This window comes from Giraffa tippelskirchi, chromosome 4 (genome assembly GCF_054371585.1).
Source record: "Giraffa tippelskirchi isolate mGirTip1 chromosome 4, T2T-mGirTip1v1.2.pri, whole genome shotgun sequence".
Lineage (NCBI taxonomy): Eukaryota > Metazoa > Chordata > Mammalia > Artiodactyla > Giraffidae > Giraffa > Giraffa tippelskirchi.
The window spans coordinates 108,918,150-108,942,303 of NC_137278.1; the positions used below are offsets into that span (position 1 = coordinate 108,918,150).

General features: G+C 44.6%; 2 protein-coding genes and 1 long non-coding RNA gene across 8 annotated transcripts in view; 2 read left to right on the forward strand and 1 right to left on the reverse strand.

Annotated features, from left to right (window-relative positions):
- Positions 1 to 15,688, forward strand: part of ZDHHC17 (zDHHC palmitoyltransferase 17) — a 130,265-nt gene extending 114,577 nt beyond the window's left edge. Inside the window, exon 17 of the mRNA XM_081483921.1 lies at positions 15,562 to 15,688. Coding sequence (XP_081340047.1) covers positions 15,562 to 15,604 — 43 coding nt within the window. The 3' untranslated portion in view covers positions 15,605 to 15,688. The remainder of the gene's footprint in view (positions 1 to 15,561) is intronic.
- Positions 863 to 22,211, reverse strand: CSRP2 (cysteine and glycine rich protein 2). 6 transcript variants are annotated; one of them, XM_081483924.1, is made up of 7 exons: positions 21,731 to 21,905; positions 19,714 to 19,895; positions 9,549 to 9,661; positions 6,724 to 6,892; positions 2,702 to 2,831; positions 1,979 to 2,072; positions 863 to 1,172 (listed from the first exon to the last, which is right to left on the reverse strand). In XM_081483924.1, coding segments are annotated over exons 2-7 (585 nt in total). In that variant the 5' UTR covers positions 19,716 to 19,895; positions 21,731 to 21,905; the 3' UTR covers positions 863 to 1,095. The 6 variants fall into 6 exon arrangements, with proteins under 6 accessions (XP_081340050.1, XP_081340052.1, XP_081340055.1 ...); XM_081483926.1 differs by lacking the exon at positions 19,714 to 19,895 and adding an exon at positions 21,078 to 21,204 and having other exon boundaries at positions 21,731 to 21,842; XM_081483929.1 differs by lacking the exon at positions 19,714 to 19,895 and adding an exon at positions 7,547 to 9,035 and having other exon boundaries at positions 21,731 to 21,802.
- LOC145503736 (uncharacterized) lies at positions 21,017 to 22,429 on the forward strand. Its single transcript, XR_014051715.1, has 2 exons — positions 21,017 to 21,454; positions 21,986 to 22,429. It is a non-coding gene; the product is annotated as an uncharacterized LOC145503736 (long non-coding RNA).
- The last annotated feature ends 1,725 nt before the right edge of the window (positions 22,430 to 24,154 follow it).

The window sequence follows — 24,154 nt, forward strand, 5'->3', positions numbered from 1 at the left end:
TTCAATTTTATAATTACACATTACAGAACAATTTCACACCCTGCTCCTGAAAAATAAAGGGTTGATTGAGTCTTTGATAATGAACTAAAAGTTTCCGGAGAAATGAAAATATACCTCATATAGCCTAATATTCCTTTTCTACCTGAGCCAGCTGAATGTGCCAGGACAATGTACATTCTTTGCTGATTTTGCAGAACTGAAATTTGCAAGATAATCACCCATTTCCTGGATTAGTAATTCACCATCTATCAGATGAGAGTGGGGAGTCTTAAAAAAAGTCACACTAAGCCTCAGATTCTGTAGTTGTCTATAGGTAGCTATTTGTAAATGATCTAGATAAATCAAAAGAATTTTTAAGTGTTTTGTTTAACAATGTGCTCACCCTGGGTCAGTGTGCATTTCTGAGAAGCTTGTTTAGAAGGGCTTCTATGGCCTCACTCCTGGAGATTCTGCTTCTGTGGGGCCTAGGAATCTGCCTTCTAATACTCTGAGCTGACTCTGGTGCTGGTTGTCTAGGAGCCATGTTTTAGGAGACTGCATCCAACAACAGAAGTGCGCCCAATGAGTTTGAGGGGGGCGGGCAGGCAGGAGTTCTGCACTGCTAAATGCCAGCTCTGCAGAGCTGGCATAGTGGGCCTGTTGCCTAGCAACCCTCACTCTTAGGGCATACTTGCTGCTTAGAGAGCCATCTTTTCCAACAGCTGTAATGCAAAGATTAACCTGGTGAGTCAGCCACATAATAGGGGAGGTAGGTGCTCTTTAATCAATGGAAATGCAGGTGGAGACCCACTGGTTAATTTTACCCTAGCCAGCAGCACAGCACTCCTCCAAAAGGTTAACGGAAAGACACTGAATACCCAAATCGAGCTGAAGTTTTATTTAAAATGTAAAAGAGATCGTTCTTGAAATAGTGATGAATAAAGCGAAAAGATACAGTGCTCTCTTCCTACTAGTCAGCCAGCCTATTGAAGTACAGAGCAACATACAGTACTTGAGTACTGTAGAATTTCACAGTAGTTTAGTGTTAGATTATCTGTGCCTAGATTATGTAGAGATTCTCAGTGTGTGATCTTTCTCGGTTCTGGGTTTGCACCTTTACTGAGCATGAACAAGGGCTCCTGCACCTTGGCCGTAGCCAAATCCCTTGGGCCCAAAGTTCTTCGCGTAACATCCTACAAAAAGAAAAGGGAAGAATTAGTGCAAGTCCATTAAGCTTTGCTAGCACTGCTTATGGAGAAGGCAATGGCACCCCACTCCAGTACTCTTGCCTGGAAAATCCCATGGACGGAGGAGCCTAGTAGGCTACAGTCCATGGGGTTGCAAAGAGTCAGACACGACTGAGCGACTTCACTTTCCCTTTTCCCTTTCATGCATTGGAAAAGGAAATGGCAACCCATTCCAGTGTTCTTGCCTGGAGAATCCCAGGGACGGGGCAGCCTGGTGGGTTGCCGTCTATGGGTTTGCACAGAGTCGGACACAACTGAAGCGACTTAGCAGCAGCAGCAGCACTGCGTAAGACCCATGTATCAACAAACCTCTGTAAATTATAAAAACCTGCTGGCTCTGCCTTACAGTAACTATCTTAAAGCTGCAAATTTAAGTCTGAGTGTTCTAGTTCCCTAGGGTTCAGCTCATGGTCCCAACTGAGTTGCAAGTTGGGACCAGACTAGTTATATATTTGTCTGTTACTTTCATATATTCATATATTTTGCTTAAAACATTTAAGTTAAAAGAAGACTGTTGTTTATGTAGGAGTGTTTTAAATGGTCGGGAACTTAACTTACTGTGTCCTCAAGAATGTTCTGTGGTTTTCTGTTATCTGTAAGCATCTCTAGATCTTTTCAAATAGCCAGTGGCACTGTCCCCCACCTTTTCCCCATTTTCAGAGTATTTTTTCCCCCCTGCTGGTGACATTTCCTTCACTAATAGCCAGTATGGGATATTCATATGGACAGCAATAACTGAAGTTAAATTATACCTTTACAATAGATTTCACCTTCTTTCTCAGTCAGAGTTGTTGACTCAAGACTCTTCCCACACTTAGCACATCGGAAACAGTTTTTGTGCCAGGGCTGGAAGAGAAGAATGAATAAGTTTAGGTGCTGGAAGATCAACCCCACATGGGCTCCTGACTGCTGTGGGTGAGCCCCAACCAGAAGGCTGAAGCCAGACCCTCCACATGCTCGGCCACCTGCAGAAGACACGGAGCGGGAGCTGTGCCCAGGAGGGCCACTTCCCTAAGAGCCGTCCGAAAGCTCGCCGCAAGTGCAGTGAGCTCCTGTTAGAGACTACCTCCTCTGAGGTTGAGAACACTGCAGCTTAAAGAGGTGAAGTGCCCGAGCAACTCTTCCAAACTTCATTAGCATCAGGTGCCCTGACTAAGTCACTGCTTCCCTTGTTTGTTTTTATTTTTCCCTTTCACCACACTGAAAAACCTGTGGAGTCCAGGTTTATTAAAAGTCTGGCCTTATTGGTTAACACCTTCATAAGTGCCCCCTATCAAAACAAGTTTCTGCTAAACATAGACGTGATCTGTCAAACAAGGGGATCACTTCAAAAAAGTAATGATTCAGATAGAAATTTGATTAAGAAAATTTTAATTCAAGACATTTATGTATAAGGCAGAGCGCCTGAGTGGGCCTTGGAGGGACCTAGGGGAGAGAGCAGAGAGCAGTCTTACTAACCCTAGACAGCACCTCACCTTTCCAGCTCCAATGATCTTCTCGGCAGCGTATACGGAATCCCCACATCTGGAACACTTCTCAGCACCTCCATATTTCTGAGCAAATTTAGAAGTGTTTGGATTTGTTGTCGGCCTGTGAGGTTGAACGCTTGTGGAAAGGGGAAAAAAGGAACTAGGTAAGATTTCTCAAAAGGCTCTCAGAAGCCACAGGGCAGACACAACAGAACCCTGGGATGTAGCTGCTCTACTGTCCTTGGCTGGAGGCCTACACAGGCCATGACAGGGCAAAGAAGAAAGAAGTCTCAGGGGCTAGCCAGTTACTATCTTGATCTATTTATGAGCTCATTATTGTTACCAAAAGTCAGACAAGGCTCCGGACTTAAGTATCTGTCCTCTGAGTCTAAACTCATCACAATTCATGGAATCCTCAGCACCAAACAGTTAAGCTACCTACCATAGCATGTATGTGCACCCCACATTCATATTATTATTATTTTAACACTGGAATTAACAGCGAGCTTCTTCACAAAAAACAGAAAAAAATCAGTGGTAGTTTAAGCAGTTAAGTTTCTGCATATAGGCAGAATTATGAAAATTAAGTATGTTTTACAGATTATTTAATTCCCCAATATATTGAGGGAAAGTATAAATAAATTACTTTCTTCATGGGAAAATATTTCAAAGTTTGCCTATTACTATGTGATCTGTATATCTTATACTTTTTCTCAGTATAGAGTGCTGTTTTTGTCACTATTTACAGGTCACTAGATAAAACCTTATTTTCCTTGTTCTGTAATTTTTCTCCATTCATTATATAGATGCAACTGCACATAGAACACCATTCTGGGCTCTGAACAGATTTAAAGGCTACTCTAAAACCTTACAAATGGGTTGAGCAGATAAGACAATAGTTAGCATTCTGCAAAGGGGAGCTAAGTGTCAGTTTTTCCACCTAGGAAAACAATCTTGTCCTAGTTATATTTTATTAAGTAACTTACATATATATATATATTAAATGAAATGTTTACTGAGAAATACTGAGTTTTCATAAGACAATTTATTCAAACTTCACATGTATTGTTAATATCTTCATCTCCAAGTTTCCTACATTTCCATCTTATCTAAATTGTTCCATGCACAGCATTTCTTGAATCATGTTTGATGTGGCCACTGGAAATTTTATTCTAAGCAACAAATACCAATTCACAGTACTAATTCACAGGATTGAACTGTCCGTAAATAGGCCCACTGTATATATATAGTCAGCCCTCTTTATCCACAAGTTGTGTATCCACAGATTGATCCAGCCTCAGACTGAAAATATTCAAGAAAAAAAATTCAAGGAAGTTCCAAAAAGCAAAACCTGAATTTACCACATACCAGCAACTATCTACATAGCACTTACATTGTAATAGGTCTTATGAGTCATCTGCTGCTGCTGCTGCTGCTAAGTCGCTTCAGTCATGTCCGACTCTGTGCGACCCCATAGATGGCAGCCCACCAGGCTCCGCCATCCCTGGGATTCTCCAGGCAAGAATACTGGAGTGGGTTGCCATTTCCTTCTCCAGTGCATGAAAGGGAAAAGTGAAAGTGAAGTCGCTCAGTCGTGTCCGACTCTTAGCGACCCCATGGACTGTAGCCTACCAGGCTCCTCCGTCCATGGGATTTTCCAGACAAGAGTACTGGAGTGGGGTGCCATTGCTTTAGAGGTGACTTAAAAGTGCCTGGGAGGATGTGCGTAGGTGACATGCAAATACTACACCATTTTGTATAAGATATGAGCATTCTCGGGTTTTGGTATCCATAAGGGTGCTAGAACCAATCCCCTGCAGATACCAAAGGACACTCCCACCTATTTTGTGATCTTTAAAAGCTATTCACAATCTCCAACACTTGTAGTTACGTGTTCTCCAAGAAAAATTTCCAGATCTGCTAGTCATATTGAGAAGAACTTCATATGGATTATCTTCCACCTTCCTTCCAACAACCTCGGAAGGGAAAGTCGCTTAGTCATGTCTGACTCTTTGCAACCCCATGGACCGTGACCCACCTCTGTCCATGGAATTCTCCAGGCAAGAATACTGGACTGGGTTGCCATGCCCTTCTCCAGGGGATCTTCCCAAGTCAGGGATCAAACCTGGGTCTCCCACATTGCAGGCAGTTTTTTTTTTTTTACCGCCTGAGTCACTAGGGAACTAACAACCTCAGAAGGTATGGTTAATTGTTACCTTGAATGTTAGATGAGGAAACATGGGCTCATGTGTTGAATGACCTGCTGAAGGGCTAGAGTATTAGTAAATTGGTGAGCCTGAACTAAAAAAATGCAGGTCTGCCCTGATGAAGATGTTCCTGCCCCCTCAGTGCTGCCTCTTCAAGAAATTCTACCGGAGCTGTGTGGTCTCCACACCTGTTACGCTGACCATGTGCCGTGAGGGCAATGCAGACCATAGGTGCTCCCAGAGTGCAGTCACTGAGAGAGGCTTCCAGAAAAGGAAATCCTACACCTGGTCCTGCTGGATGCGTGGCACAGGGCCAGGCTAACACAGGGACGAGGTGAGGGCACAGATCAACACAGGCCAGCTTGGAACACTGGCCAGTTACTGGAGAATGCGGAGGAGTGCAGATATAGAGGAGGGGCCACTGGTCTCGTGACTTTACACTATGGCCACAGTCACGGACTCACTTTTGGGGTCATGAATGAGCTTTGTTTAGGGGGAAGCTGGAGAGATCTGTGTTTGAAATAAAATCTTGGGAAACAAGAATGGATTTTAACAAGTTAGAAAAGAAGAGCAGAACAAGAACAGTGAACTTTAACGAAGTCAGAGGTAAGCTGGCCTTCCTGCAAGTGACGGCATGCAGCAGTGAATGAGTCAATCCTCGTATGACTGACGCCCAGCAAGGCACCATGGCTCAGAGGGTAGAAGAAACGAGAGAGGTGGGCTTCGATGCAGAAAGGAACAAAAGTTTGGGGCCAAGAGGACAAATGTTCAAATCCTGGCTCTGCTACTTATCTATGTGAACTGAGCCTTAGTGTCCTGTCTATAAAACAAGGACAAAGTATCTAAACTCAGAGTTACTATGAAGATTATACAGAATGAACAGAAATGTTCAGCAGACATATTTCAGGCATACCATAATGCCTTGTGCTTAAGATTATATATAAGCTTTGGAGTTACACTGTTCTGGGCTCTGCAGTTAACTAGCAGTGTGACTTTAGGCAAATCACTTAATTCTGTCTTACTTTGTTCCTGAGTGAGATGGGAAACCCTACTTTATAGGACTGTGAGAAGTATATGAGTTACCATATATTATTGCATGGCGTCCAGTCTAGAGTAAGGGCACAGTTAATGGCCTTGTCCAAGGGAAAGGCCATCTTACAGGACTATTATACCACTTTTGGCTTCTTCAGTATAAAAATGGATGTAAAAAATATGAAGTTCACATAAGGGAATTATTGGGTCAACAATAGAAATTAAGAAGTTTCATGTGAAGAAATTAGTCTCAACATGAATCTCTAGAATTTAGCGGATTTATTAGCACTTGGCTTACTTGGGTACTGACACCTTTAATAGCAACTCATCTCATAGAATCAAATACAGGAAATAATTTCCAGTTTTAAGTAAGCTAAAGAAAGTCATTTCTTGGTGAGGAAGCATTCTGGCATGGAGGGAGTGACTGAGGAATTGTCGCTGACTGTCTAATTGCAGAGGAGAAATGCATCTCCTGATTCTGACACTACATTTGACTTCATGATGTCTGGTCTTTGAAGTGCTGTGAAAGTGGCACTTGCTTTTGAGAATATTATGACTCCTTGATACACCTCAGAATGCTATAAACCAGGACTGGAAATCACTAGAATAATCAATAAGAACTTTGCCAGGTCCAAAACTGTACATTATTTCAAGCTTAAAGAACAGCAGTAAATCTGAGTCATTGTCTTTGATTATTTAAAGCTAAAACCCTGAAACTCCCAGATTCCCTGTTCATCAAGCCACATGAATCGCCACGCCTCCCTCCTGCCCGTCAGAGTCCTGACTCACCTCTCTGGCTTGATGCCCAGCCTCTCGCCCCGGTCCATGTTGAGCGTGCCTGCGCCCTGGCCGTACCCGTAGCCTTTTGGCCCGTACTTCTTTCCGTAGCAGGATTTGCAGTAGATCTCTTCATCATGAATTGCCACTGTTGTACTATCTAAATTCTTCCTGCAAACCACTGAGGGGCAAAAAGTTAGACTTTAAAAATGTGCCAAAGATGCCTTTTTCCTTAGAACAATGATAGCGCTGACACAAAACTTAGAAAAGGGAAAGGCACAGGCTCACATTCCTACTTCATTCTCTGGTTCCCAAAAGCCACAGATGGCATCTGGACTGCTCAGTTATCTCTGAGAATGATCTGCCTTCCTCCACCTATATGATGGTTTGCATTAGAAATACATTAGAATTTTAACATCCTGAAAGCCTCAAACTTTGTGGTAGGATCTGCCTCCCAGACAGGAGGGAGAGAGGTTTCAGAGGTGACTGTGATAAGGTGCACAAAAGCAACAAAGCTGTTGCTTCTAGCCTTCAACACTCAGTCTTTTCATCCTCTTCATCCAAGTATTGTTAAAGAACAAAAGGGCAGGAGTGCCTTGGCAGAGGGTGGGGGCTGCAGAGGCAGCTCCTCTTCCCCTAAAGCACCTCCTGGGATGAAAACAGTTTTAAGTCCAGAATTCTAGTTTTCATCACTAGTCTGGAAGGGAAAAAACAGTCTTCTCATCTCACCACAGGCTTCTCCAGCAGTGATAAGTACGTCTGAAAATCATCAAGTGGTTTCAAGTCTCCCTTCAGTCCCAAAGGGGAACACATTCTTTCTTGATGGATTTCTTACCACAAGACATTTCCACTCTCCCACTTCATAAAACTGCCAAATGTCATCAAGTTTTATCCAGACATTATTTCACTTGCTAAAACTTCAATTAAGCTGGAGAAAAAAAGAATTGTGAGAAAGCTCACTGGTAGCACAATTGGGCAGCAGGAAAACCCCATACTAGTGCAATACAAGAGGGGATTTTCTGCCCCCCCCTTTTCTTTTAAAGAAAGAGAAATGAAAAGACGAAAGACAGAAAGAAGGGCAGGGAAAGGTGACCAGCTGGCTGCTTCAGAGCAGAGTTAGATGATGAAGTCTCTGTTATCTTAGACTGAAGTCTTCTCTGGTAGAACAGAATGACATCATTATCTTTGAACCTTGCTGCTGAGACTCAAGTACTGACATACATATGTCTGCCTAAAGACAGAGTTAACCTAAAATTGTATTCTGCTGAAAAACAAACACCCTTCACAGACTGCATAGAAAAAAAACTGTTTAACACATATCTATGAACCAGAACAAGTTTAAACATACGAAATTTTTACTACAGAACCACCCCCTCCCCCTAAGGCCTCATCTGTATTCTATGCAGTAAAATTCTAGGTCTACAAACTACTCTAAATTATTTCCTTAAAAGGCTTTAGTCAGCAGAGGGAAATATTAGGAAAGAGTAATAAAAATGACCAGTAATGACCTTGACATTTAATAAACACTGGCTTGATTATGGTGTAGACATCATGGCTTAACCTAGAGGAAACTAAGAACAATTTTTCAAGTATTTGCATTTCCTCTTTGTTCTTATACTCTTGGTACAAAGCTGTGGAAAAATTAGATTCCTTTAAAAGAAAATTAACTTCTAAGAGAAGAAATGGTTAAACCAAATCTGAGAAATGCTAGCTATTATGGAGGCGTACAGAGCAAACATTCCTATGTTGTGTTTGTATTCTTTGTAACTGCAACTCTGCTGTCTGTTTCTGATCGCCTGCAAAGCAGTTGCTGTATAAAAAGGTCCAGATGCCTTCAGTGTTGGTGCCTAGAAGGAAAAGGATGACTAAAATTTGTGAGGGAAGCTCTTTCTGATTATTCCTTAGTGTAACTAGTTTTTTTTTAAACATACAGAACTCCTAACAGTAGTTTTCACTGCACGGTACTCTAGAGATGGCAGATAGGTGCACGGATGGGTGGGTTTCTTTAATCCTTCATTAAAGAAAATGTTGTCATTTCAATCAGAAGCTAATTAATGTCGAGCTTTCTGAAGCAGCTACTCTCCTGTTTTAAGACTGAAGACTTGGTTGTCCTCGGAAGGAGTCTGCAGCGCGGCAGCTCGGGGGGCTTCTCTCCTATCCCCTTTCTCTCCTTATCAGGGACTGCTCCTCCGTGGAGCACACAGCCATGTGCTGCTTCATGGTCTGCGTCCTGTCTCCATCAGACACTGTGCTCATTCTCCATCCGGAAACAACAGGAATTCCCCACATCTTCTATGGTATTTTCATTTCCTTAGTTCCTTTCCCTCAAATTTAGGACATCAATAACAAGAGAGAACTGTAAATATTCACTATCAGAGAAGTTAGGGTTTGAGCTTCTAGACATGTGAATTTCAACGAACGATAAGGTGAGAAACCAGCCAATGGTTTCAAAGAGGATCCCGGCCAGGACGAGAAAGCCATAGCGGACGGGAAGTGAGCCGTTCATCCAGGGATTGGAGCCGAGCCCCAGGGATGTGCCAGAGGCTGTGCTGGGCGCGAAACCACGGAGACCCGTGCGCTCTGCGTGAAGCAGGGGAGACAGACGTGACAACAGATACCGTGCAAGGGGGCCGGATGGAGGGGAGGTGCTGTGGGGACACGAGGCTGTGTCTGGCCCGCTGCCCTTGCTAGGAGGCTGGACGCACGCACTGTCCAGGAGGACAGACAGGCAGAAACCACTGGGACTGCTGGTGTCAGCTTTGTTAACAGAAGCAGCCTCTTCCTGAAGTAGGTGGATGGGAGCTCCCACACGCGAGTCGGAGCTCAGGGAGACTCACTGCACAGGAAGCAGCAGCGGTGGAAGCTCCGGCCGTCACACTGCACCTCCTCGGCGTGGTACACGGTCCTCCCACAGGCCCCGCACTTGTTGCCACCTCCCCAGACAGGCATCCTGCAGAAGAGAGGGTCGTTAGGATGGCCCTGCCCGACGAGATGCCGCACAGGTTCCCCGGAGGGCTGTCTAAACCCGGGGACCGCATTCACTTCTCTATAACCTGCCCCAACCGCATCTTTCAAAGATGAGCGGGTCCTCCCACATAACCTCATCTCGCCTCCCAAATTACAGCTCCTTCACTAGGAAATAGGGTTGTCACGCACAGGTCTTTTTTTCTCTACAGAACAAAGGACAATACAACAGTGCAGGTCGCCAGGCACAAAACAAACTGCCACCCGCATCCACAGGATTTAAGAAAGCAGTGTAGGGAGTGGAAAGGCAAACACCGCCCACCAGCCACAGCCAGCTGTAACTAACTGTTTGAAAGCTCCGCTTAAGGGTAGAGCTTTTCGTTACATGTTTACTTCATTGTAAACCGCCAAACTCTTAACCATTTAACATACACAAGCTATGACATGCTTTCTAGGGAGGAAGGAAGTGCTGGATGGCCTGGCAACATTAAGTTGTGTATCTTCTGTAAAGTTACGGGAGGTTACAGCGTATATAGTTGTTTATCTGACTAGCACAAGTGCATGGGTGAAGCCTGTCTGTAACCACAACAGACCTCCATCCAGATGGCTACCATATAAGCTTCTGTGCATCACTAATCCCAGTGTCCTCCAGTCCAGCCAACAGCTGGCTTCCCTCTCTGATGGGCCTGTCCGTCCATACACAATATGTTACCTAGTCCCCTTCCTGGTAAAGTGAATTGTTCATTGAGTGTATCAGAATAACCTCTTAAGTAGTGTGGCCTGATGGGGCTTCCCAGGTGACTCAGTGGTAAAGAATCCACCTGCCATAGCAAGAAACTCCGGAGACGTGGGTTTGATCCCTGGGTCAGGAAGACTTCCTGGAGGAGGAAATAGTAACCCACTTCAGTATTCTTGTCTAGGCAATCTCATGGACAGAGGAGCCTGGGAAGCTACAGTCCATGGGGCCACAGAGTCGGACACGACTGAGCGACTGAGCACGCATGCAGTGTGACCTGTGAGGTGGTAGAGCAGCTGGAAGCTGAAATCCTCGGCTGTCTTGCTATGATGTAGGGCAGAGTGTTCTCATCTCTTTATCAATGAATTGGTCTCCCTGGACCCAGTTTCAAATGCCTAGTTCTGAATGGCCAACCTGCTCAAGTGCCTTTGCCAGTTAAGAGTTGTCCTGTAAAGACAGCATGTTATGTCCGCTCTGCAGTACCTACAACACAGTATCTAAAAACACAGTACAAGAATCCCTTTGGTTTCCACCATCATTTCCAGGCTTCCCTTCAGTCAGCGGCGTTTGCAGCCCTTGTCTGTTGAGTCTCCTTGGATGAGCTGCTGGCCTCTGTAGGAAGTATTCAAAGCTCGCTAAGAAAGCTGGGCTGTCCTGACTAACTCAAATCTGGCTAGAAAAAGAAGGGGCAGGGACGGCCTCTAAGCAAAAAGCTGAAGCATCTTCAGTCTTTTTTTTTTTTTTTTTGGAACATCTTCAGTCTTAAGATAAAAAGGAGGGTGGAGAAAATCCCCATCCCACTTACCGTCCTACACCATTTAGACCATCCAGAACGCCAGACTTCCTGAACACTGAGATGAGGTCTTCCCACAAGAAAGAGTGACAGAATTAATCTCCGTGTTGGGCACCCCGCTGGTACCCAGCCTTCTTTGGCCCCTCTTCTGGGAATACTTTCCCCAGATTCCCTCCAGGGAAGCAACCATCTCTTTCTTGTCACATGTGGTTTAAGAGACTTACTAAGATGCAGTTTCCTGGTGACAGTCCACTGTGCCTGCTACCAATTCAAGACGACATTCAGGTGAGCGCTTAGAAACCTTCCCACAAGTTTATGCCACAGCGGTCAAGATCACGATCAGTGGACTCACCTTCCCAGACAGAGGACAGTCAGACAGTCAGTCTCTATTTGGAAAGTAAAGAGAATGGTCCTTTACCACAGATGGGTCTGAGAAGCACTGGGTTAGAGGGCTTTGACTCTACCCTCCACTCCAGGGTTGGACATGCGACTCGTCACGCCAGTCAGATCACTGCATCCCCCGTGGTGACTGGTTTAGGGCCAGGCACAGGACCCAGGCCAGGTCAATGGAAGTTAAACCTGGTCTTTGGTTTAGAACGGGGCGAATGCAGGAGGGGAGTTGCTAGCAGCTGTCTGCAAGAAAACTCAAGAATGAAGCCAGCATAGAGGAAAACAGAGAAACTAGATACTTTTCAGTTTCACCTCATTGTTTCCCGTGCTCTTCAGTTATATGAGCCAATAAATTCCCTTTGGGAGATAGAGCCCCTGGTCCCAGAAATAAACAACAGCAGCAACACACAAAGAGACACACCAAGGCCTGAGTGATGAGACCAGTTATCACTATACTGTTGGCCTCAACTTGCAAAAAGCCTATTTCCCTTGTTCAGACAGGAACAGAGTAGTTCCTGGGGTCCACACATGTTACCAGGATCCTGTGAAGGCATCGTATAGGATCGATATCCAGCACCAATGGGATATATCTGCACGCTGTCCTTTAGTAGTTGCATAAATCTCATTCCTGTCCCTGGAGACAGGTGCTCCATTGTTTAAATCCACAGCGAAACCTGAGCCTGGCTGCAGAACTTGACACAAAACTTGGCTCCAACAGCCTGCTCTGGCTTGAGCTTGGAGCCAAGTTAATGTAATGATTTTGCCCCGTGGCTCCAAAGTTACCTGTGTTCTGGAATGCTCACAGATACAACAGACATCTGCTGGAAGTGACCCCATGACTCTGAGGAAACCAAGCACCAAAGCCAGACTTGTAGGTAACGATGTTGTAGCGACTTAAAATCGGATCCCAAACAGCAACAGCCTAGCTGGCTTTTAAAATACATTATCATCAAGGCACTTATCACATCCCAAAGTGTCATGGTACCGCCAAACTGTATCATATTTACTTTGAAGCAATCACATGTAAGGAGCCAGACTTCCATTAAGACTAACACTGTCCTGGGTTTTCTTTGAATAGCATTTAAAAATACATCAAAACTAACTCATCACTCTATGTTTCTTTCTACTGTAGAGCAACTCGGGACTTTTAAAAAAAGGAAGAATATCCTCCCTTTTCTTATGCAATTCAGGGTTACTTACATTCACTTCTTGAAAGTCAAGTCTGATTCCTACTGTACACACCATGCCAGTCAAATGTAACTAGTCATCTTTTGGGGAAATACCTATCCAATAGCTATTCAGCTTACCACTTTAAGAACTTCTTCCTTTGGGGGTGGGGACCACAGTTCTGTCTTCCCCCTACATCATCTACCAGAGTATTTGGCATATGTTAAAATACTTAATTTCTGTTGTTTTAAAAGAATCCTTCTGTTTTCAATTTGTTTGTACACTTCCCAATTCGATCTTATGAAGACAGCGGTAGCACTGCCCTACTTTTCTCCATCCCATTCTTGGATTCTCAGCACAATTTCCAAATCATTAACTTTTTAAAAGTTGCACTCAGCTTAAAGGCTTTGCTCAGGGTTTCTGAATAACGCTCCCTGCAGGCCAGGCTAATAGGGCATCCTCAGAGAATTTCAGTTGGATCTATGTTTATCGGTTAAGATGGATGGTGGGTAGCTGGGTGTTTCTTATGTTATTCTCTGTTTTGACGTCTGAAATACTTTGTAAAGGAAGGAAAGAAGGAGGGAAAAGAAAGAAGGGAGAGATGAAGGAAAACATTGATTTAGACAGACCTGGGTTAATTTCACTATAATGGTTGTACAATCTTTGGTTTTCTTACCTGCAAAAGAGGGGGGAAGGTAACCCTCTCCACCTTACAGAGATATTGATAAAACACAAATACATAAATTTCTTGGCAGATATCCAGTAACTGGTAGCTTGAGGATGGGGGAGCATCTCATACTGTCCACCCTGCCAGTAGTCTTCCTAGAGGAAACCCCCTGACTAGCACCCATAGGACACAGCTCAGAGCAACAGCCAGTAAAGAAAAGTTACCTGATCAGTCACTCATAAACCTTCTTCTGGGACATTACAATGCACCACAAATATAATGACAGTTGGCACTTGTGGGGACTATGAAATGAAGTTCGAATTTGTACCTTTTGGGTGTACCCCTCTGCACATTTGCTAAATTTAGCAGAGGGAAATGGGACCATCTTCCATTTCTGTCACTCTTGGCACTGCTATGCATATATTAAAACACACACACAAACCCAAAGCTTCATTTTTCCTACAAGCCCCTGGCTGCACTACTCCACAACAGCTGACATTAATCACAGCAGACTGGATTTGCACGGAGCAGTCTGCATGCCTTTCCCTGATCCTGTGCATTAATTTACAGAATGGTAAGAAAACCCCATGTAACACACACCTTGCAAAAGAGGCCACACTTGGGCTAATTCAGGTTTTTCATCGTCCTCTTTGGTTCTCATTACCGGAAAGAGTTCCAGCACTAGGATTTATCCACTGTGCTGGATGAAGAAACTTGATTTTCATCCAAACACCTATGTGCAGTTTCTCTTTGCTGCTTCTTGCTAATCTAAGTGCACCACACTCAGAATCCATAAGACTTAGCCCAAGAAGAAACTTACTGTCGTCTAAATCTGAGTCACCTTGTGGTAAAGTTAGCTCATTCTCTAGATAGCCAGTGACCACAGGGATCATTCTCCCCACCTATGCTGCGCTGACTGCCTTATTTTAGGATCTGAATGACGCAAACCCATGAATTTCAAGTCTCCATGTCACCACTTGCAATTTAAGTTAATTGCTCTGATGCCGAGTGAATTGTTCATAAACCTAGATTCTAAATGCTTCCAGAAAATCTGCCATTTTACGACTACATGCAGGTCTTTGTTATTATACTAGACTCTTTGTTATTATACTATAATCTAACTTCCCAAAAGGAGAATCTACTATAAACCAGTTTCATTTTGAGCCACATCCAGATGCGGTCACTTGTTAAAGAATATGTAACTGTCCCCAATTACAGTGGTTTTTAAAGAGGCCAGAGTTTGAGAGCTGTAAATAATTGGAAATTAAGCTTCATGAACATTCATGTATGAATGCCCATTCTAAAATTTTCTTCTTTGACCCAAACTACCTTCTTATTAGTCTACTTCCCTTATCTGAGTGAGACTGCATGAGTGATGGGCTCTGTGTTCCATTTGGCTCCTTCTACCAAAGCCAGATCCTCAAGCTGGCCTTCAGGAGAGCTCAGCCTCAGGGTAAACTAAGAAAATGGATTTTGGAGTCAACAGTCCCACTTCCCTCATATGCAAAATGAGGATAGCAGTGCCTTTCATATAGAGTTGGTAAGAGAATCAAATGAGAAAATGTCCTTCTAGTCAGCATCTAATTACTGGTAGTGTTTACCATCGGTATTTTAGCCATGTTCAGTCTTTGTTATCAATACTCATCTTCTCCTACCCATCTCAGAGTCCATCCATTCCTTCATTATACCCCTAATCCCTCTAACATCAGGAAAACTGACTTCCCTCCCTCATCCTGACTTCATTTCTGAATCTCAAGTAATTCTTCCAGCATAGGAGCAGCTAATAAACACTGTAATGCTGTACTGTTTATGAAGCTCTCCTACAAATCTATTAACTCAGCATCTTATAAGCCATATCCTGGGTCGGGAGCTGAGGATAAAGGGTAAAGGAAGAGTGCCAGTTTCTCAGGGAGTTCTACTTTGGTGGTAGAGGTATGTAAACAGGTAACAGCAAAATAATATAACCCAAAGCCCAGAAGCATGTAGAAAGGGTTTGGGAAGTCTATTGATAGAGGGATGCCAGGACAGTTTCATCTTGTTCACTGATATGGGTTCATGCAACTATGTTGAAAAAAGATTCTGGAGATCAGTCAAGGTTCTGCATTAAAGATTATTATTTAATGTCTGCCATAGAAACTGCAGTGCACATGCCGCCTCTAAGTCATTCCTGGAGTAAGCGAGACTGTGGAACTCAGAATCAGACACATGTAAGCTTGAAAGTCGGTGATCAGCTCTGCTATCTTTACCAAGTTCCTGACCCCCTGAGCCTCTATGTCTTCAGCTACAACTTGGAAATGGATGAGCAGTCTCTCATAGGACTGTTAAGGATTTAATGAGATATTAATAACATTCGTGAAGTTCCTGGCAGAGAGCCTGTGCTCCATAAACGTGGGCCTCCTTTTCCTTTAGGAACACCAGTGGGCCGGAAATATGGTTACCGAATGTTCTGGGGTTAAGTGACTTGCTCAGATCAGTGACCTCCAAAGATGCAAATCTAGGTTCAACCACTCATGTGTGACTCCAGAACCACAAGCTGTCCCCCAAACTCTAGTATCTGATTTAAGGGTGGAGAACATTCAGATCACTGGAGCATGAACTGTAACTTACACCCAGGAATGCCTTCCATTCTGCCCAATGTCTTCATCCATCCAACTAGCAGTAAGTGTCCTCTCTGCTAATCTCATATCCAAACTGCAACTCTCAACCAAAAAGTATTCTACCACTCCTCTGTGCTCACCCAAGTCCATCCTCCTACTGAGGGAAAGCTTCCTTCTATCTAACAAGCACTCCTATGCTCACCTCACCCTCACCATTCATTACTAATTCTATATTCTATTGCGACTCATGTCTTTAACTCGGAGGACAGCAAAATCCTTGACACAGATTTGGAGACTAGCTGCCAAATCACCCATTAGAATACAACTACGCTATCAACTCGGTCACTCTGACCTCCGTCTGCCAGCCATAGCAATCCAGAATCTGTGCAAATGACAAGATATTTAATTACTCAATTTAATGTTTGTGTGGTTTTCACATACAGTCAGACTGAGATTCATCTGCCAAGACTACTGTTTATTTGCCAAAAGATCTTAGGTTGGTTATCTGATCTGCTCATTTTTTCATTTTCAAAATGGAGATACTGCTTATTTATATCTAAGGCAGTTTTGAGATCGGACGATATTTGTAAAGCACTTAGAATAATGTCTGCCATGTGATAAGTAACAATAATTAGAAATAGTTATATAAAGGTTGGGGCTTCCCGGGTGGTAAAGAACCCGCCTGCCAGTGCAGAAGATGCAGGAAACACGGGTTCAGTCCCTGGGTGGGGAAGATCCCCTGGAGAAGGGAATGGCTACCCCCTCCAGTATTCTTGCCTGGGAAATCCCATGGACAGAGGAGCCGAGTGGGCTACAGTCCATGGAGTCACAAAGAGTTGGACGCGACTGAGTAAGATCTGACCTGTTTCTTGAGAAACCTGTATGCAGGTCAGGAAGCAACAGTTAGAACTGGACATGGAACAACAGACTGGCTCCAAATAGGAAAAGGAGTACGTCAAGGCTGTATATTGTCACCCTGCTTATTTAACTTATATGCAGAGTACATCATGAGAAATGCTGGGCTGGAAGAAACACAAGCTGGAATCAAGATTGCCAGGAGAAATATCAATAACCTCAGATATGCAGATGACACCACCCTTATGGCAGAAAGTGAAGAACTAAAGAGCCTCTTGATGAAAGTGAAAGAGAGTGAAAAAGTTGGCTTAAACCTCAACGTTCAGAAAACTTAAGATCATGGCATCTGGTCCCATCACTTCATGGGAAACAGATGGGGAAACAGTGTCAGACTTTATATTTTGGGCTCCAAAATCACTGCTGATAGTGATTGCAGCCATGAAATTAAAAGACGCTTACTCCTTGGAAGGAAGGTTATGGCCAACCTAGATAGCATATTTAAAAGCAGAGACATTACTTTGCCAACAAAAGTCCGTCTAGTCAAGGCTATGGTTTTTCCAGTGGTCATGTATGGATGTGCAAGTTGGACAGTGAAGAAAGCTGAGCGCCAAAGAATTGATGCTTTTGAACTGTGGTGTTGGAGAAGACTCTTGAGAGTCCCTTGGACTGCAAGGAGATCCAATCAATCCATCCTAAAGGAGATCAGTCCTGGATATTCATTGGAAGGACTGATGTTGAAGCTGAAACTCCAATACTTTGGCCACCTCATGCGAAGAGTTGACTCATTGGAAAAGACCCTAATGCTGGGAAGGATTGGGGGCAGAAGAGGACGACAGAGGATGAGATGGTTGGATGGCATCACTGACTCGATGGACATGGCTTTGGGTAAACTCCGGGAGTTGGTGATGGACAGGGAGGCCTGGTGTGCTGCAATTCATGGGGTCGCAAAGAGTCAGACATGACTGAGCGACTGAACTGAACTGAACTGAGTAAGAAAAATCAATCAAATGTAAAGCTTAGTATAATTATGTTAAGTAGTGTACTTATATTAACTTACTTAATCCTCATGACATCTGAGGATTACCATTATCATTATCCTCATTGTATGAGTGGGAAAGCTGAGGTATAGATTATTAAGTGGCTCATAACTACGAAACCAAAAATTACCAATTCAACTTAAAAATACCAATGAAATTCAAATAGACTGTATTGAGTTTATTTGACTGATGTTTCATTAAAACTAAACCACTGCTAGCAACACAAAACAGCAGTGATTGACATGGGCCTATTAGCACAAGTTTTTTTTTTTTTAATTTTTTAAGATTTATTTTTTATTTAAAAAAAATTTTTATTGGAGTATAATTGGTTTACAATGTTTTATTACTTTCTGCTGTAGAACAAAGTGAATTAGTCATAGATGTATATATATAGATAGATTTATCTCCTCCCCCTCCCACCTCTCTAAGTCATCACAGAGCACCCAGCTGAGCTCCCTGTGCTATACAGCAGCTTCCCACTAGCTATCTGTTTGATGCGTGGTAGTGTATATATGTCAGTGCTACACTCTCTACAAGTTCTTTTTAAATTGGGTATTTTCTGTCCTGCTATGGGAGGGGTGAGGATTTGATTCTGTTGTTCTCTTCTGGAAAAGTAGCCACGATGAAACCTTACTGGGAAGACATCCGGCCAAAACGTATTCAATGGTATGTGTCGTCTTCTTGTTAGTCAGGGACAATCAGTAGTAGTGTTGGCACAATGAGATGAGCAACAGAGGAACCTGATGTCCTTTGCAAATGGTTTACAATACACATCTTGTGGTTCTTCCTCTAAGACTTATCATTAAAATGTTCAACAATCAGAACTTGTGCCTGGTTCCTCCACAATCCATTTTAAGAAAACTCCCCCTAAGTCAAGGTTCTTAACCTGAGGTCTACAGATTCCCTGAAATTCTGGGGCTCGGTGAACTTGGTACCATGTACTTTATTTTATGTACTTAAAAAGTTTGAGAAGGGGTCTAGAGGCTTCACTAGACTGCCAAACAGTTCCATGACACAAAAAAGTTAGGTATTACAATCCTGAGTAATCGAGACCCCAGGTGCAGGGAACCCCATCCAAGAGAACACAAGGGATGCCAGGCAGTACCAGCCCAGGAAATGACACAGTTGAGGAAACCTGCAAAAGGAAAGAAAGCTGGCCTCCAACCATGCCCAGGCAATACTGTCCAAGTCAGCAGTCTCCTAGAGGCTTTCACTGATAGCCATTTACCCCTGTGTTCAACAAAGTACAGAATGGTACAAGGAACAGCATGCCTTCCGAGAACCCCTGCTAGGTAAGTGCTATTACACCTATTTCATAAGATGAAGTAACAGACCCCAGAGTAAACTAACTTGCCTAAGGTCATCAAAGCAGTGGGTGCTGAAGCTGGGATGTGCATTTGGGCCCAACTGGTCAGTCCTGTCCTCCTCACCACCCTATGCCTCCTCTCCTGCAGTGGGCGTGCTCACCCCTCTCATCTGATTTACCTGATTTTTGACAGAGAAGAAAAATTAGAGGCCCAGATCTCCACACTCAGTGGCATTGAGGTTTCTCCAGCTCTTCATTTATTACTGCCAACCTTTACTCTATGCCATCATTCTTGATGTTTTACTGTAAAATAAAGTTTCCTCAAAATCCAAGTGAGTTGGCAGTTCCATCACGACAGACCTCTGAAGAGTATGGCTTTCCGCCCAGTATTTGGCACATACCAGTATCAGTCAGTATTTGTGAATACATTTAGAGGAATCCATTAAAAAATTCAAGAGAGAAACTGTAGCTCCAATCTGCTAATACTTACATGGCTTGAGTCCAATTAAATCTTTGTTCTCTATAACTGCAATCTTACTCAAACTTTCATTCATTCATTCATTCAGTTAACCAGTACTGGTTCTGGTCCAACAGTGTTTAAGATACCCACGCAAAGTTCTGTGAATTTCAAAGACTTGTGAGATGCAGACCCTGTCTCTACCTAACTTCACTCTGAAAGAGAAAAGGAAACTAGAATTCAGAGTAGAAAGAACCTTGAGAAATACTGGTAAAGTATCAGAGGCAATCAATTTTAGAGGGCAATGACCAATAAGATAGTGGGGGGAGACCACAGAAGACTTAATAAAATTTGTTCTAGTTTGGTATGCAGTTTTTTAAAGTATGTCTTGAATACATACAGTTTTAAAGTATGTCAGTCTGTCACCTTCTGAGACAGTCTATGGAGTGTGTTTCTCTCTAAATATTCTACTTCTTACCTAATACTTTCTCAGTGAATTCTTTCTGAGATGAGGCATCAAGAACCTGAGTTTCATTAAGTCCTGAGACTAGGAACTAAGGCCCTCCCACCCACGTGAAGATGGAATAATGATGTTGACCCTCCACCCCCAACTTCAATAGACTAAGGCTTGGACTCTGTTGACCTCTGTCCCTATTCTATGCTGAATTCTCCTTTGCTCAAGCCCCCTCATGAATATGCATGTGCCCTTAAAACTTCCCCAGTCTTGCTGTTGGGGAGACACTTTTGCTGCTGGGGAGACACCGCTTTGGGAAAGTATTCTCCTTCCTTGCTACAAGTAACAATAAACCTCTCTCTCTCTCTCTCACACACACACACAGAGTATGTGAAATTTACCTTTTTAGAATCTATTGCCCAGCTCTTTCCTGAAAATCCTTCCTTCGCACACATACACATACACACAAGTATGTGAAATTTACCCTTTTAGAATCTATTGCCCAGCTCTTTCCTGAAAATCTGAGTCAAATTATAGCCAACTCTGTGGCTGTCCTATTTGAATTCTTGGCATTTTTATAAGTAGAGCTTTAAAACAGGTTAATTAGAAAAGTTAAGAATTATAGAGGCCCTTTTTACTGCCCGAGTTAAAAAATTACCCAAAATAAAAGTATTTATAAAATGAAAATGAAAAACAAGTCTGGTCTCTGGACCGCGAGTAAAGCAGCTTAAACATTTTGAGTAACCATTTAAACAGATACCGTCCTACAAATGTGCAGGCTGGGAGGTGGGGGTGGGGCAGACGTGGGTGTCTCCTGACTCAGAAAAGCCCCCTCCCCCCTCCCCCCTGGGGGCTGCTACGTGGAGTTTTGGAACCGCGGTTGTGATTTTCAGAACCTGTTGCAGAATTTACAACCAAGCATTCTTGCTCTCCCGGCTTGTACCTGAATCGTAGAAAGTTCCGGAAAAAGCTGGGACTGATCGATACGACGTTTCACTCCTGTTCCTTCAACATTGAAGGTTCGGTGCTCGGTGGGCAGAGGCCACCGAACAACGGGGATACCAGGAGCTCTGTACCGCAACAGAGGAAGCATTCTGGGTTCGACCGGCTATGGGAGCCTCCTGCTCACCCCCAGGGCTCTGAACCAGCCCCTGGGAAGGTCGCCCTCAGCGCATAGCACACTCGGGGCACAGGAGACCCCAGGACTCTGATTCCGCCCTCCCCTCCTCGGAGAGAGAATGTGCCACTGGAGGAGTGGGCCCAAGGCTACTAAAAGGCGGATTAGCAGCCACGCGAAAACTCTCTCTCCCGGAAAAACCGGTATGGAGATCACGCACCATTATTTCTCTGCCCAGGGGACCCGGGATCCGAGAGCAGGGCTCGGGCGGCCCCGGGGACCAGGGCAGGTGTGTGGAGAGGGATGGCGGGGATCGGGGCGCAGGAGTGAGGAGGGATGGCGGGGTACCAAATGGGGATCGCGATGGGAACATCAGAGGAGATGGGAGGGGGCGCCAGCAGGGCGGCCTGAGGATCCCGGGGGTCTGAGGGGAACCCCCACCCCCGGGATCGGCGGAACGCCCCCATCGCCTTACTCACTCGAATTGGAAGGAAGACCACGCTGAGCTACGGAGAACAGGTCACAGAAGCGGCGGCGGGAGTCTGCCAAGCGGGCTGGGAGCGCCGGTACCTTTTAAAATCCCGTGGGCGTGGCCTATGGGCGCCCCGCCCCCGAGCCGGGCGGCCTCCCGGGCCGGCTGCTGGGACTGGGGGCGTCTGGCGGGAGGTCTGCTCGCAGCGGGGCTCCGGGGTGAGGCCACAGAGACAAAGGCGGAATCCCGCCTCTTCCTGCAGCTTCCCGCGCGCCCGGCGTCCCCCACCGTACGCGGCCCGCTCCCGCTGGTTTCCTCCTCGCCCTAGCCGCTGAAGCCCGCGGTTTCCAGAGGCGCTCAGGAGTCGGGAAAGGAGACCGCCTCACCCTGACGCGAGGCCGGACGGCGGGACGGTCGGGTCGGGAGACAGCTCTGCGACGTGCCCTTCCTACCGCGGGCGCAGGTTCTCCTTCAGGAGGGAGCACTCCAAGGTCGAGGAGTTTCCAGCAGTAGAAAATCGGCCAGATCGGGGGTTTCCACCACCCCCTCCCTCCCCTTATCCTTATAAGTAAACTCAAAGTGATCAACTTCCCCAATGGGTAAGTATTCTCTGGCCTGATTTCCAGCTTCTGGGAATTCGCGCAGCCTTCCTGTTCTTAAAGAGCAAAATTTCTCATCTAGACTAAATAAATGACGTTACAGAAAACGCCTCATTACCCAAGTGTTTTGCTTTTCCCACCATTGGGGCACGGTTGCACACACTGCTGCAGGGGTTGGGGGGGCGTGCAAACCCAGCCAGAAACCCTGGGTGCCAAAGGACCCGGTGTGATGGTGTCAGAAAACCCCAGGGACAGCAGTGACAACCGAGGCGACCTGATACCTGACCTACAGTCTGCTTTATTGTTTCAGGTGGAAAGAAAAATAAACGATGGCATCTGTGTCTTGTTCACAGTTCTAGGCCTACTAGTGCCCTCTGTGCCAGCAGCAGTGATCCCTGAGGGTTGGTGTTTGGGAACGTGGAGAACTCCGAGAGGCAGTGACCACGGCTTCCCCTCAGGTCACAAATGCAATAGCCTCCTCTAGTGCAAAGCTTCTCCAACTCCCCACTGCAGACATTTGGGGTTACACGATTCTTAGCTGTGGGGGCCTTGCTGCACATTGTAGAATGTCTCTACCAACATGCCAATAACACCTCTCCTTACACACTGTAATAATCAAAAAGTCTCCAGAAGGTAGTAAATGCCCTCCCAGGGAGGGGGTAGAGGGCACTGGTTGAGAACACCACCCTGCTATATATCTGCATGACAAAGTGCAGAAGTGGCTTATAGTATTATTATTGTTTTATTTTATATGCTGGGACCAATCCAGGATAAACCCATTAAAACAGCAGCGTTATTCTCTGTCCACCCAGTACTGTGCAAAAACACATAGTGGTGATTGACATCTCCTGATATTGTCTTGGGAGTCTGGAAGTATTCCTGCCTGCTGTGAGTGTTGCTAAATACGGTCAGCCCGTATTTTCATGACATCATCTAATGTAACAGTGACTTGACTCCTGGGGCCAACGTGAAAAATCTGTTTCTCAGATTCTGTATTCCCTTTAGCTCTGCTGCTTACTGTATTTATTTTTTCTTGCATTGGTTTATGTCATGTTGCTAACTGAATGAAGCCATCAGTGAATTTTGATGCCGCACTGGTTTTCAGTAAATTGTTGTCCTTTCTCAGTTACCTTGGGTTCTTTTTGTTACCTCCAGGCCTGAGCTGTTTGCTTTCTGATATGCTCATGTCATCCCTAAACTTGTCAGTTACCTCCTAGCATTTGAAGTTGGGGGCTTCTCTGATAGCTCAGCTGGTAAAGAATCCACCCGCAATGCAGGAGACCTGGGCTCGATGTTGGGAAGCTCCCCTGGAGAAGGGAAAGGCTACCCACTCCAGTATTCTGGCCTGGAGAACTCCATGGACTGTATCATCCATGGGGTCGCAAAGAGTTGGACATGACTGAGTGACTTTAACTTTGCTTCTGACCTTAAAGTATTTCTGCTACCTGTCTATGTATTTGTCTGAGTGTATTTTACAGTGAGTTTGGGGATAAAGTGCAACATTCGATTTTTAATCTATATTTGTAATCTATCCACCTTTAAAAGATATTTTATTTCTCTTAAACATTTCCTTAAACTGTTGACTCTTTCCAATATAAATGTTGGGAAATTCTTTCCATTTATTTAGACAGAGTGGCACAAAGGAAAGAGTGTGAGCTTCAGAAACAGATGTGGTTTCAACATTCAGCTCTGACACCTACTAACCCTGTGAGCTTGACCGAATACTTGTCTTCTCTGTATCTGTTTCTTTACCTGTCAAATGACGATAGGACACACCTTGTAGCATTGTTGGCAGAGTTACCTCAGATGATGTATGTAAAATGCCAAGTATA